The 15,495-nt window shown below is 40.0% G+C and overlaps 1 protein-coding gene across 2 annotated transcripts in view; it reads right to left on the reverse strand.

Annotated features, from left to right (window-relative positions):
* Positions 1-113: 113 nt before the first annotated feature.
* LOC111573722 (striatin) overlaps positions 114-15,495 on the reverse strand; it is a 28,179-nt gene continuing 12,797 nt past the window's right edge. The window contains exons 3-17 of one of the 2 annotated variants that reach the window (XM_023278016.3): positions 14,252-14,325; positions 11,859-11,937; positions 10,700-10,870; positions 9,920-10,055; positions 9,669-9,831; positions 8,608-8,718; positions 6,330-6,473; positions 6,102-6,238; positions 5,157-5,332; positions 4,515-4,562; positions 4,301-4,422; positions 4,052-4,219; positions 3,815-3,955; positions 2,991-3,179; positions 114-1,689 (exon numbers count right to left, since the gene is read on the reverse strand). In XM_023278016.3, the coding sequence (XP_023133784.1) occupies positions 1,520-1,689; positions 2,991-3,179; positions 3,815-3,955; positions 4,052-4,219; positions 4,301-4,422; positions 4,515-4,562; positions 5,157-5,332; positions 6,102-6,238; positions 6,330-6,473; positions 8,608-8,718; positions 9,669-9,831; positions 9,920-10,055; positions 10,700-10,870; positions 11,859-11,937; positions 14,252-14,325 (2,029 nt within the window). In that variant the 3' untranslated portion in view covers positions 114-1,519. The remainder of the gene's footprint in view (positions 1,690-2,990; positions 3,180-3,814; positions 3,956-4,051; positions 4,220-4,300; positions 4,423-4,514; positions 4,563-5,156; positions 5,333-6,101; positions 6,239-6,329; positions 6,474-8,607; positions 8,719-9,668; positions 9,832-9,919; positions 10,056-10,699; positions 10,871-11,858; positions 11,938-14,251; positions 14,326-15,495) is intronic. The other variant, XM_023278017.3, reaches the window with a different exon arrangement.

Raw genomic sequence — 15,495 nt, forward strand, 5'->3', positions numbered from 1 at the left:
GTTGGAGCCCACAGTATAACTCAGTGGATCCATGGCAGTTACCTGATTTGACTACAGAGATCTTTCTGCAAACAGCTTTTAATATCTGTAGAATGACCAACATCAGAGCCCAATTAACATTTTACAGCAGGTTTTATTTTGAACATACTTCCATATACAAACCAGTGACTGAGAAAATGGCTCATTTGAAGCTGTACTCTACATGTACAACATCTTGATTTACTTTTTCTTTTTTTACCTCCTCAGTTTACAGTAAACTGGACTTGCAGGACATTTCTCTTCCCTCAGTGTTGGATGGTTAACTCAATGTTTCAAATAGTCCTAAAGTACTGCACTAATTTCCTGCTAAACACTGGACTACTGTAAATATCAGGAGATGATACATCACATTGTAGTCAAGCATGTCCACACAACTGGGGAAAACTACATACAGTACAAGCCATTCAATTCAAACAAGAGCAAACTGGCCAAAATCAGTTAGTTATTCCTAAGATTGACAACTAGAACCAAGTTTGAATTGTAATTATATAACCAAGATGGTTTACTTTGGACACATATGTTTGTAATCTTACTTCTGAAGTGTACAATTACTTGAATCTAACAAACAGGCAATATATTTAATGATCTGTATCACTCTACCACCTTTGCCTTGAAATGCACAAAACTGATTCCCCAACCATACTTGTCAAAAAGGAGCACTCAAACTCACGCTGCACAGTAAATTTTAAGACTGAATATATATTTTGTTTATTATAAGCATTTGTAATTTTACATCCAATGTTAAAATCGACAACATTGTGACAACCAGCTCCAATTTTCTACCGTCCCCTCCCTCCCTGTTCCCCAAAACGAGCTTGTTAAAATTACATTTTTCAAGACCTTTTTAAAGCAAAGGCACATTTGTCAATACGTGTTTTAAAAAAGAAAATAAAGGCAGGCCAGCAAGCAGAGTCAGTCTGGGAAGCAGTGAAAAGGAAGTGAGAGGCTTCCACGACAGCTCCAGCCAGCCTTCAGTACCCCACATTTCTAGAACAAACACAACACAAAACCTGACTTGGAGTAAAGGGCCTGGACCTGGTTTGTCTGAGAGGGAAGGTCGAGGGCCTGAGGGATCTGGGGTGAGCGTGAAGCCACGGGGGAAGAAGAAGGAGCGTAAAACCTCATTTCTCCACTCCACACTAACACTTGTCCTGAGCCTCCTAGCTATGGAGGTTAAGTTTTAGTCTGTCTGCAGGGGCGCTGTGGCCGGTCACACCCAGGCCTGCCTGGATGGTAGATGGGGGACCAGAGAGCAGTTCTCCTCCTGACTGGCCTCCCTGCTGACCCTTTCTATGGACAGTCACAGCCCGTTTGAGGCTAGCGGCTACATAGTCTGCCAGTCCGACAGGAGACCAGTGGGCTGTGTGAGGTGGGACTGGACCCCTGCCTGAAGGTCCTTCCCCTGCTGTGTCTCTATTGGTCCCTGATCATGGGAGGCTGAGTCAGAGAGCGGGGCTGTGGGGAGAGACGCAGCTCTGCGTCATACAAACACCTTCGCGAGAGCATCTGCGCCGGCGCTGGCAATGTAGCATTTAGACGGATGAAATGCCACATCGTGGATTGATTCCTCAAACTTCTTTCTGTGAGCTGTGAATTCCTGGATGCAGGTTTTACTCTCCAGGTTCCACAGACGGATAGAGCAGTCATGACCTGTGGAGAGGACGACAAGTTACAAGTGATACAGTACTGAACATGTGGTTTTTAAGACATTCTACTAAGTACCTGTAAGTATGAACCACTTCCTTGGTGGTACGTATGATGACATTAAGGTATCTGGCAAAATCTTTTGAAGTTTAAGTTGAACCCTCTGAATCCCAAGCGGTTTCTGGACATTTTTCGCTCCTGTCACATCTGTAATCACTGTGGGCTCATTTTTCATTGTAATAAAACGTCCTGCACCTCAATGGAACCATGGCTAGAAGTAGAGAGAACTTAGAAATCTCTTCTCTGCAGTATAACAAAGTTATAGAGCCACAACTCATAAAATGGTGAAAGATGACTTTCTTTGAATATTCATTTTTAAAAAAGTTCACAAACCCTGGAATGAACATGAACATTATACAATTTTCCAAGTGGTAACAGGTGTGAAAAAAATATGATTCTACATATTATAGATATCTTTGAGTTACGTTTTTAATCTGTGTACATATCTGCTCTGTGTAAACTCGGCCAAAATGTCCCATAATTTTTGCTGGGACGTTTTGTGTTGGTTGCAACCGAATCAACCATAGCTTCTAGATTGTGCTGAGGAACACAGAATTTTTTTCTTCTTTTATGTAATTTGATTTGATGAGAGCAATTTTTTTTTTCAAAGTTTCAAAAAATAGATACACAGTGATTTTGATGTAATGTCTAGACTTTTTGTCTTGATGTGGTTGTTAAACATGATTAGTTCAAGAAAGTGTTTTCTATTAAAGTTGAAAATCTGACAATTCTTTTTGTTTTCATAGTTTCTTGCTCTAATAAATGGTGTATTTTTGACAATCTTAAAAAAAACATCACCCTTGTCAAACCTGCCAAAGGGTTATGGGCTTCAGAGGGTTAAATGTAAGAAACTGTATAATGGTTTTGACATGTAACAGTGAGTTAATTAAAACTTTTACCTGTAAAAATTACTTTAACATGCTTTAATTTACATTAACAGGTAAAGAGTTGAAATTTCTACTAATTTTTCAGAAAAAAAATGCAAAAAATGTTCAGTTGTGGATAATTAAGCAAAATTCAAATTCTGAAAAAGTTATACTTTCTGCTCAGTTCACATGCACAGTAAATAATAGGAGGAAAATTACAGCGAAACACATTTTCGGGCCAAGATTTTTCAAATTCGCTAAATATTATAAAAGTCACTGCCTGATTGAATCTGAGGAAACCAATCTATCAATGAACTCATGTACAAAGAAGACAGTTAAGTTAGGCACAGCAGAAACGGAAACTTGTTCAAAAGTACTTACTGCCTGACATGAGATAAAGTCCATTAGGATCCACAGCTAAACTGGTGACAGCATCCAGGTGGGCCACCATGGAGTGGATCAGCTTCCCGCTGTTGTTGTCAAAGAACTTGATGTGTCTGTCCTCCTGTGCAGTGATGGTGATGGGAAGTGTGGGGTGACTGAGGACCTTATTGATCTGACAGGGAGTGCCTGGTTAAAAACAGACAAGCACATTAGCCTTCACACAGCAGGGTTGAGTTTGTAGAATAACTGAAGTGACAGTCAGCCACAAAGAATAGGGTAGAGATTTTCTGTTGGGCGTGAGGCGTGTTATCTATAGCTTTAACTTTTATCTCAAGCAGCGTGGGAATACCTCACTGGCTGGGTCGTTGTTGATGCAGACAAAATTAATTATCCGTCTGTCTGTCTGTCGGTCAAATATTAGATTTATTGTATAGACTAAACAATATAAATACTATGACTAATATATTATTATTCTTAGATTAATATGGACACAAAGGAGGAAAATAGTGCCTCAAACACACATTTGCCACCACCCCAACTGTCTTTCCTAAAGCCACCACTAGATGTCAGTAAAGAGCTTCTCTTCTGGCTACTCCTTCATGTCCATTTCAACACTGTAATGAATACACAGGTGGTATACCTGAAAACATTTTGTTACCATCAGCATGGAAACCAGTAGAGTCTTCTGTGGCCTTAATGCTATTTCAGTCAAGCACTGCAGTCAAAGCCCACATACCAATACTGGTAATAAAGTGTTTGCTTCCACCTCTATTATGCAGTGCTTTAGGTTCAACCCAGTCTCGAGACACATCGAAACCTACCTGGCTCCAAATTGGACTCCAGGCTAAGGACTAGCTGGCTGGTCTCCATATTGAAGAGGCCAATCTGCCCATTTGTGAAGGAGGTGACCAGATGAGCTGGTTCACTGCACACCAAGTCTACTGAGGAGGGAATTCCCATCTCTGGTGCAGAGAGAAGCACAGAAAGGCATGTTTTAATAATTAATTTTAGAAATATTTGAAACGTCTTAAATCATGAAACATGAACCAAAGTAGTACTTTTGTTTTCGTTGAATACTGCGAGGGCGGGGGCGGTGGTGTTGGCGTCCCACAGTCTCACGGTTCCATCTGCAGAGCAGGAGAGGAGGCGCTGGTGGGCGCTGCTGTACACCAACCCCCAAACTGAGTCAGTGTGTCCACTCAGCGCTCCACGCAGCACTGACGGGTCTGTCACAGAAAACATTACATCAGTTCCTCTGATCTGATTTGAAAATCTTTAGATTCAAACAAAACACACAATGCTGTTACCGTAGGAGTCGTAGGGATCGATGTTGGGATTGGGGGTGTTCCAGCACTGAATAGTTCCGTCAACCCCTCCACTGAAACACTGCTCCCCTGTACTGCTCATCACCACACTCAGCACAGCTCCTCTGTAGTTTAAATAATGAAGGATTATTATTATTCATTATAAAACCAACACTACCACAGAGAAAATATTTTTATTCATGTGCACCATTTTTACCTGTGGGCCCTGAAAGTGTAGATCGGTTCCACATCTAAAGATGTGCTCCTGTCGATAAACAATGTGTTCATTAGTGTCACATACAAACCCAAACAGCATTGCTACCTAAATAGTTGTCAACAATTTGTTTTAAAGGTTTAGATTGTTATTAAAGGTGCTCAAATGCACAAAGCTATAAATGGATGTACAATCAGCTGCTAAACCAGCGGTGCTTCACTTTGCTGTTTCATTTTCTTATTCCGGATACTCTTGACTTTAAAATGACTTCAGTCTCTAAAAATAACACATAGCATTACTACAGACTGTGTGGGCTGCAGAGTTGTGACACAACATAACGACTCCTGTGGGGCAGAGTGTCGTCAGTTCTTTGTCACATGGGGACTATTTCCTGACTATCATGTGATGGTGCAGAAACAAAGACAAGCTTTACTGCTCGTGGGGCTGTAATCAAACAACTGAGCTGTGCTGCTCCAGAAACAAGGAGGCTTCATCAGACACAGTGAGGCGTCTCTAACAGAACTGATAAAGGATGACTCGACTGAAAATAAATACAATTAATTAAATTTAAAACTGGTCATTTAGATTAGAGAAGAATAAGCATAAGGACGGGGTAGTGTTAAGGGTGAGGAAAGATCGTCTTACTTTTTGGCAGGAGCTGTCTTTTGCAGGTTCCACATCTTGAGTGTGTGGTCTTCTGAAGCCGTGACCAGGACGGGCTCCACAGGGTGGAAGGCCAGAGCACGAATCCCATCAAAATGACTCCGCAGGGTGAATTTGGGATTCCATGTTTTCCTCATTGCATCCTTATTGTTGCCAATCTGAAGAGAAAACATCAGAGTTTAACATCCAATCAACAGTGTTCAGAAAATGTAAGCCATACTCTGAACTGAGCTACAGTTAAAACAGAAATGAGGCAAAAGGTGAGATTATAAAACCCAAAAGGTAGTGTAATTTATCTGTAAGTTTGCCATCAGTAACTCAATCATCTTTTCTTGAAGGCTTTTTCTTCACTGATGCTGTTTTGTTTTTTTGTTTTTTTGTATATTTTGATAAACATCCTGTAACCCACTGAACTCCAAGCAGTTTCTAGGCTGATTTCTTCACTGCAATATAATGTCCTGGAAAAAGCCACACTATGGCTAGAGGTAGAGAGAACTCAATCTCTTTTGTGCAGTATAACAAATGACATAATAGCAATGGTTCAGAGGGTTAACCACATTGTTTCTTTAACACCCCGTTACCACACCAATATCAGTCAGCTTAAAAAAGCCTTCCACAGCTTGGTTCTAGCTGCATGACCTTGACATTACTGTTGTATATGTGATCTCAAAAAACACTAACAAAAAAAACCCCTGATATCGTCACACCACTTTCAAAGCAGCTTTCCTGACATATCTGTAAAAATAGCTGTTTGATATGCAAACAACAAATTTTCAGCATGTGGCTTAGGAAATCTGATGCAGATTAGACGAGGAAGGTGAGATGGCCGTTTCTCATGAGGCTTCAATGACAACATGAACAGAAATAGTTTTCCCCAGACACAACGTCCCATGGCTCCTAAAATGCAATCTGCTTCTTCATACTCACATCATATGCCAGACTGTCGGCCTCGTTGGCCACAGTGAGTCCAGCCAGCTCCCCCAGGCCCAGCTCGCTCTCCATGGCCTCATCTGTGCCCATAATGAACGACTTCCCTGAGGTGGCCGGGAAGGTCAGCGCTTCAACTAGGGATCAAATGACACGGTTAGAAAGGAATTAAGGGAATTTAAAACGCTCTAACAAACAGTTCATCTATTGGTATTTTTTCTGGAGTACCTTCATCTGTTCGGTTCCCTTCGTGCTCGTTGAATCGAGCAACGTTGGGTCGGGACTGAGGGGTAGATGGAGGCTGCATGTGGGGCAAGTCCTCTGCATCTCTCAGGTTGGCCAGCATGTCCTGTAGCTTGGACCGGTTGGGCCCTGTTTAACAAGTCAGGTCAACAGTTACCAAACAGACATACAGCCATGGAGAGTGGAGAAAAACAAAGATAAAACAAACAAACAAACAAAAAAAACTGTGAGTACAGGCTGAAAGAGAGAACACATGAATATGGAAGAAAAGCAGCACTGAAAGGGAAGAAAACAAATCAAATTATAGAATGTAAAAGAAGAGAAAATAAAGGGAAGTCACCAGCAGTATCCTTGTTAAATAAAGAGGCAGAAAGAGGCACATTCATCGTTAAATGTAGGCTGTGTGGAGAGAATAACTTAAGATCGAGATGGATTTTGGGAGCTCTCAGCCAAGCAGAAATATTAGGTGATGAATTATAGATGTTTATTTTTTGACTGTAAAGCTTTCCCCACAGAATTCAACTTCAACTGCGGGTAAAGTAAAAGTTTGACATTTTTACAGAACTCTTTATGGCAGAGTTGGATGACAACAGTAGGAAGCTATAACCAGTGGCCATTTAGCTTAGCTTAGCATAGAAACCGGAAACGGACAGAAACAGCTAACTCTGAAGCTGTTGTCAGGCAACCCGATGGAGACTTTCGGAAGACACACAGGCCCCTGTCTACAAATGAATTGGCATGTAACCAGCAGTAAATAGATGAGACGATCAATTTAACACACATCCAGGTATGTGTGTTAAATATAAGATATACTGGATGAATGAAGTTTAAGTCAGCTACCAGTGTGCTTAGATTATCACAGACTTGAAATGGGGAAAAAGCTCCTGTGACCTTGTTGAAAGATTAGGAAATCCACCTACATGTTGTTTTTACACTAAGCTTGAGAGGTGGTGAATTTTATCATCTTTTGTCAGAAGAAGGCTAAGGCTGAAAAGTTAATTGATTTCTAATCAAATCACAATTTGAAACAACACAGTTAGCACATTGCAAAGGCTGTAATTTAGGATATACGATGTGTGGCTGTTAAATAATGAGACTAATGCACTAATTTAATATTTAATATTATAATTCGAGCAAACTAGAACCTACAGGTTCTGTTTATGCTTGCACAATGATCACTGTATACAGCGTGGTCCAAACTGCAAGTGATAATGCTCTATCCTGTTTTAAATAAATGTACTGAATATTGACCTCGAGCTCGACTTTAAAAAATTATATCACCAGTGAAATCACAATATCTGCTAGTAAAATGAATAATAGTTAACCATTTTATAGCTTGTATTCAATAGATGGATATATGAGTGGTGAGAAACTAGATTTGCGTATTTCCTCAAATGTCACACTAGTCCTTTAAAATCCATCCAGATGATCTCCTCCACACACCCACCAAAGTGATAAAGCACCAACACAGTGTGAAAAACAAAAACAGATTTCTTCAAAAACCAGAGGAAGCGAAGTGTAAAAAGTGGTGTTGTAGTCAAGTGAAGAAGAAAGTGAGATCTCATGATTTAATCACAACAGCAGGAAAGAAGAGCTTGGGTCTAATAAACGTAAAATCTAAGAGCTTTCAGTTGCTAAATGAGTCTGAAGTGGGCTGTTATTCTGAGAGCAGTAGTATTCAGTTGAGTCACTTCAGTGAGTCACTGAAGAGGCTTTTAATTGCTATCAATTTACAGCAGCAGCAACATTGCTTGTTACTGTACTATCAACATGGCTGACAGATGAGAAAAAAGATGGTGATAATTATATTATTATGACTGGAGAAGATACAGAACCAGATGACGGCGGAGACTATCGCTAGCCCAGATGGGACACAGATGGACTTATCCTCAAGGCTAACTGTCACATTAATCTCTGATATTCGAGATGTGGACAAGATGATGATGTGAATATTAATATACAGTAAAAAAAAAACAAAAACAACAACATTTAAATGGGACAGACAAACATGCATCAAGCACTATACTTTGTTTGGGTGGGGAAATAATGAAGACAGGCATCGTATGTGCAGCCATTCACTAGGAGACAGAAGAGACTTGAAAAGACAAGAAGACGGAGGGATAATAAGGAGCAGCTAGAAAAGAAGATGCAGAAAAACAATGATGTTTTGATTTTGATTGGAGGTTTTTTGGCTGAACTCAAGAAAGTCAGGCTCTACAAAGAGAGGAGAGGGAGGGAGGCAGCAACGCCTGACAGGACTTACTCTTCACCCCCTTTTTCCCCTTGCGCTCCTTTCTGTACTGCTCCTTGAGTTTGGTTATCAGGCCCGGGTCCACATCCCAGGCCTCAGAAATGGGACCTTGCTCGTCCTTCTCTACACAGGGGGAACAAAACCAGACCGAGAGGCTGTTGAGGAACTGCCCTGGTCGAGGCCCAAGCGGCCTGGCAGGGTGGGTAAGATGTGATACCTCTCTTAAGCTCTCCTGGAGGTTTCATAAACCTCCAGGAGAGCAGTAGGTCTCTGAGACTCTGAGCATCTTTTCTTTAAGCAGGTCACTGTCATCTTAGTGATGTTGCATAATCTGGAGCAGGCTTCTCTTTTAATCTGTTCAGGACTTGTTTTCTATTGGAACGAGTAAGAGTGGTGGGAGGGAAGCTAATGCCATGTGATGAATTCTTTGATTTGGACATTTGGATTCTGAGCCAGAGCAAATCTAATCATAAAACCCTGATCCCTGAAACATTCATAATAATCCAATTACTGTGTACATATGACTCAGATACTTAAATCTGTGGTCAAATACAAAGAGAACACCTCAGCATGACATTAGGCCCATTTCTGTTCAGATTACGTCTAAAGGTCAATGAGACTTAAAGGGAATTGGGTTGATTTGACAACACACGGGAGTGGAAGACACATTGTGGTCACAGGCTGGCTATGGGAACACACAGTGGAAGAGATCACAAACTATGGGTTAAACATAGAATCTCCCAACATCATGACTTATGACCACAGCATGATATATGAATGACAAGTACTTCATGAACAGTCACCAAAATATGAGCAAAAGTGAAAATTAGAGAAACAGGAACATTAAAAAGTTATAGCATAAAATAACCAGTCATCTTTTCCAGAGCCTCTTAAACTTAAATATTGTACCTGTGGATTAAAATGAAATAAGCTCGTCTTTGTGCAACATAAAAAATTAGCAGTAATATTTGAGGTGCTCTAACTGTATCCATGGTGTCTAGACAGCACTTTCATCCTTTTCAAACTCTTCTATCTGTACTTCATGATGTTTTCTTGACTGATGCATGACTCACCCCAGTCTGTGCCATCTCCGGTGCCTCTGGACTCCGGCGAGGTGTCCATTTCGTCCGGGCTAGACAGAAAGTCAAAGCCTTTCAGTGCCTCCTCTGTGTCGGGGTCCTCACTGGTGTCCATACTGGCCGGTGACGTCGACGACGCGGGCTTCTTCCTCAAGATCTACGGGAATTATTGATGGTCGTTTTCAATACCAAAGCTTTTACTTTACTGTGTCAGTCCAGGTGGTGAGGGCAAACTGGTTTCTTACCGTCCTGGATTCCACATTAGTCCTGTCCTTCCCCTCGCTATCCTCCTCATCATCTTCATCACTGAATTCAGCTGCTGCATTCTCAATGAACTTGAAGGCCTCCAGTACAGCACTAGTGTCAGAGAGCTCAGCTTTCCTGTTGAGGGACCACGATGCATGCATTAACACACATCAACAATGTGTTACTGCAATATGCAATGTGTTACATTGCTTACATCTTCACTTTGTCTGTGGGCTTTTTGTTTCCATGATTATCAGCATGTATCAATATTAATGCAAAAAAAAAGACCGTATTTGTACTGATTCCGCCCATCATTATTTTTTTTTAAATAAAGAACTTTAACTGAGATAAGTTGCCTGTCTTCTATCTGAAAAAACGAACACGTGCAAATAAAACCAATGCTGCTCAAAAGAAATGCTTGTTATGAGTACAGACTGTACACCTTTACAATTAATTATCAAAATAGCTGTAATTGAAGCAGTCTCTGCTAGACTTTGAAGGTGGTTTGATTTGTACAAGTTTTGCATCGACAGTTCCCAAACGCAGTGGAAAGTTGTGAATTTTCCAGCAATCCTGTGCTACATCTGGCCACTGTGCTCAGCGCACCTCAGAATTAATTACTAAAAACTAGTTGCTATATCCTGTAAGAAAATGCAAAGCCAGCCCTGTGTGTTTGCCATGTTTAATATGAGGAGCAATGTGCGTTCTGTGTAACAGACTGTCAAGTACTGACTGTAGCAGGAATAGAGCCAGGTTGGACTTTAGAGGAGCATACTCACCCTCTGGTGCCCATGCCCTTTGTTGTTGTGTCGGTCCCGTTGACCAGCGGCTCAGTACCCATCCGTTCACCTGTCCTCCCACTTCCATCCCCAGCTAGTCCTAGCAGTGCTCGGACTCGCTGGGACTTCACATCTAAAATGGTATCTGTGTAGCCCACCTCCTGCAGATACCTGGAACAAGATATATAAACTTGACTGTTGCAGAAGAGGTTGCTCAAAGGAAATCTTTGAATTTGTTGGGTGTGCTTCTATGATATAAAATTTGTAAGGTCTTCACCTTGAAATGGTATGTTGTGAACTGATGCTATATAAGCAAAACTGATTATTACTAATTGCCTCTCAGGGATAAATAAAGTTTTTTTCTGATTCTGAGTTGAACTGAACTGAATTGTATTTGGTTTGATCCAAAAATCAATGTTATTTGTGTGCAGTCTGGCAAAAAAGCCAGAGGTACAGAGGCAATGGGTTTAAAAATGCCATGAAGGGAATTAAATTACTGCCTTACATTTTGTTGTTGAGATGAGAAAGAGTACTTGTTACTGTTAGATGTTGTGTCCTCTGGCAGGGGTCTACTTAACAGTATCAGCTCTGCTGAGGCACAATGAGCTACTCATCAAATATTACACCTAGCCTGTAGGGATGGAGAAGAAGATCTAGCAATTTGAGCTGGCGACTGACTCAAAGGGAGGGGTGTTTTAGCACATTATTGATCTGTCCCTCGACACAGACTCATGCATAAATTGGCTGCTTCATCAGCTGGCATGTTGGGACAGATGATGTGTGAGAAAAATACTGGAGCCCAGTTTATTTACAAAGACTGACTGGAGAGTAGAATGATATGATAACCACACTTCTGAGCCTGTTGGGTATACCAGAGGGAAAAAAACCCATATCTGGTAATGACTGCTGGTGCCCATGTGAGGGAGCTCTTAGCCATAGTTTTTTGGCCTATAGTACTGTAGTACGCTTAAAAAAAAAAAAAAAAAAAAAAAAAAAAAAAAACAGTCAATCTGACACAAGTGACAATACTATTGCAGAGAAAACTGGAGGCCTCTCTCGACACCCCAGTATTATTAACACAGTTGGTTCTAATGGGTTTAGTAGGTTTCTAGGCTGAAGACAGTTTTCTGGGCTGAAGTATAAAAGCATTTGCACTTACTGTCTGAGGAGCTGACGGCCTTGTTTCCAAGACAGCTGATTGTTGAGGGATCCAGAACTCTCGTTCTCATTGGTCTCATCTGGAGGAGAAGAGGAGGACACAAATCAGGACACCACAAACAGCACAGCCTCTGACATTATTTCCACTCTGTAAACATGACCAGAACATTCCTGTATCACAGCATCCAGGCAACTACACACATAGTTGCTTTCAGTAAGTAAACAGTGAAACGCAGTTAAAACAAGAGTATTGCTTCCCTATAAATTGGCTAGAGACTTAACACACATTTAGTGCAAATATGACAACATTTTTAATAATGTCATGTTTAATAACTAGGCAAAATTTCAGGCTATTTACATTCTAATAGGTAATTCATTTGTTATCAAAACTGCACACAACAGCATCAGCCATAGAAAACAGTGAAGAGATTTAAAACTCATTAGTGAACAGCTCGTTCCTCGATGCTAAAACAAGACATTTGATATTTCATGACGCATTCTGACACCTTCAAAATGGCTGATCACCACTCCACCCGTATCCCATGACAAACTAGAAAGAGCAACGACGTGTGTCGGTGCCTGCAGCATCCAGAACAACACACACTCTATGAATGTCTGACAAAAACAAACAATGATGGGATTCAAAGCTTATTTTGATATTTATTCATTGTCAGCACTAAGCTTGCAAGTCAGCTGGGAATTTTGCATGGAGCAGAGAAATGTGTTAATAAGATTTAGATGGACTGAAAGTGTGTGCATATTTGAGTGTGAGAGTGTGTGTCAAAGGGGTTGAATTGGCATGGCAGAGGGACGAGGGTGCCTCAGAAAGTGGGTCATGCCTAATTCAGGAGGGTGATGAGCGGGCAGGTGCGCCACCATATCAGCAGCAACACCTCCCACTTCTCGTCTCCCCCTTCACCCGACACCTCTCCCCTTCACCTCCCCTCATTCATCAACACTTCAAGGGCTTGGGTGCTTTGAACATCGCTCATGAATAGAGATGAGGAGAGTGGAGAGGAAATATCGCAATCTGACTTAATGATGGCAGAGGACGTGAACATGAGAGACCAATTAAACTACAATAATATAACAAGAACTAGGCAGTGTGCTGATACACGAGTGATAAAGCAAGGTACTGTAATGGCAGTGCTAAAGAGCAACAACAATATTTTTGATGTCAAAGCATTGTGTGGATAAATTCATTTAAACTGAATTTATGTAGGGATGTGTGAATTCTGCTTAGCTATAGCGATATTTAGTAATGCAGAGAGACTTGATTGTATTTTCCTGAAATTTAATCTGATGAAGAGCATTGTGCTTGAAATCTTACTCAGTTGACTACACAATTGTACCACAAAGTCCATTTTAGTTGAGGTCCTACAGCTTTTTGATTGCTCCTGATCAGCAGGTCTAGTTGTCATTTAACGGCAGATGCTCAAATTTCCATATTTCTGAGTTTTAAAGGGCCTTTCATCAATGTTGGCTTCGAGGGACTTGGCCAATAAAGGATATGTTGCCCTGGGAGCTTCGAGTGTGAGCTTGATTCTCCAGATTGCTCAGGATTTCAAAAAATATATTTTTTGTTGAAACTACCATATATTTCTTTTAATCACTGCTTAATTTGCAGATTAAAGCATACATTAATTGTTAATAAACAGTGAAAAAAAGATTTGGTATGGTACAAGAAAAAAAAGAAAATTCTTACAACTGATAGGTTACAATTTTTCTTGAATGTTTTAATTCATATTCTGTTAAATAACCAAATAATTATTATATAATTTAATTAACATAATTATTAACAATGAAATTCACAATTTCAGCTTTAATCACATTAAGAATTCAACACTTTTCACTATAACAGAGTGACAGTACCAATGTTTTGGTGGATTGCTTCTGTTTCAAATGATGTTTTTTTTTGGATGTTTTGAGCATCACAAGTTAAATTAAAATTACCTTCACTGTTTTTTTTTTTGTGGAGCAAGAAATATCTAAGCTTAGACAATAGAAACATAAATATCTGCAGTGAGGACAGTAAAATAATAATAATAATAATAATAATAATAATAATAATAATAATAATAATAATAATAATAATAATAATAATAATAATAATAATAATAATAATAATAATAATAAAGAATTTGTAATTTAAATGAACCACATTTGCTATTTACTGATTTTTTTTTCCCGGCAGCTCAATATTTGTATCTGAAACAACAATTGCTCTTTCACTGTTCAGGTGAGGACACCGTGAAGAAATCTATCAAAACAAACAAGATTCAACATGAATGCAGCTTTCACAACAGCTCTGTCACTTCAGGTATGTGAATGCAACAATCACAGTGATTTACTAGGAAGAGGTGGAGTTGGCTCTTTGAGCGTCAGCAGACTTACCAGAGTCATAGCTTGGAGGCTTCATGTCACCTTGATTTAGCTCTGTCCCATATTTTAACTTGTGGTACTTCGCTCTGAGAGTAAAGACAAAAAGGAGAGGCAGACAAATAAGCAAACAGGGTTGATCAAAAAGGCCCGAGAAGAAGCTATTTAAAAAATCTCATTATGCATGGGTATCTGCATACGCTTTGAAACTCGTCCCAACTGCAACTTGCTCTACTTCTCACACACGTTTGCTTGTTAGACAGATACACTTTTTTTTGGGATGTAGGACAGTATCAATATTAAATCACTAAAAATAGTATTTTTAGATGGTGATCACAATGTAGAAAACTGGGCTGCAATGGGCGTAAATGTTCACTATACACTACATTGTGGTCTATTAAAAATCAGAAAATGATGAAAATGACTCATTGGAATTCCCTTGATTCAAAGTGGATTACATTTTTTAAATCCCTGAATCTTAGCAAATGAGAAAAAAAATCACATTTGAGCAGCTAGAAGCAGAACATTTTAGTTTTTCTTTTAACAATCAGTGCCCACTGAATCAGTTTTCTGTTGATCAACTGACCAGTTAAGTGACTAATTGTTGCAGCTGTGTGCAAATTCACACAATCAACTTTTATCATCAGTCCCGTTGCTCATGACAAACAAAAACTTTGTTTGCTTGCCTTTATCTGTTTAGACAATAAATTGTAAGAAATCAGCACAATTTAGAAATAACATTACAATATGACTGAAGGTGAGGAATTTGCAGAAATCTGTATTTCTAAACAAACAGAATATGGCAAGCAGCTTGCAAAAAATAGTAATGCGTCATTATCTGCATCATCCTTTGCAATACTGAGATGAACTTTCTTCCAACGCTTTCACACACCGATCCACAATAGTGGCGACGAGTCAATACAAGGAAAGCTCTAACATCTTTCAGGTCACACAGCCCCCACCACACCACTCTCCTGTGATGCAGAGGAAGCAACCCCCATCAAAATCAAATTCGTTTTAAATTGGGTACATCCCACATTCAGACAGCCATTGCTGATATTGCTTTCAGATACCCTCGGAGACATGACCTGTTGCTTAGCAACCAGGGAAAGTGGTAGTAATTCTGGGTTAAGTGTCGCTCACGAGGCAGAGTCTGTGGTGATTTCACTGGAGAAAAGTAGATAAATATATCCTACAAACAGCTAGAGGATGATTCTACACTCAGCAAACCATGGAGGATGTTCCTCACAGAGCACAGG

The sequence above is a fragment of the Amphiprion ocellaris genome, chromosome 16 (genome assembly GCF_022539595.1).
Source record: "Amphiprion ocellaris isolate individual 3 ecotype Okinawa chromosome 16, ASM2253959v1, whole genome shotgun sequence".
Classification (NCBI taxonomy): Eukaryota; Metazoa; Chordata; class Actinopteri; family Pomacentridae; genus Amphiprion; species Amphiprion ocellaris.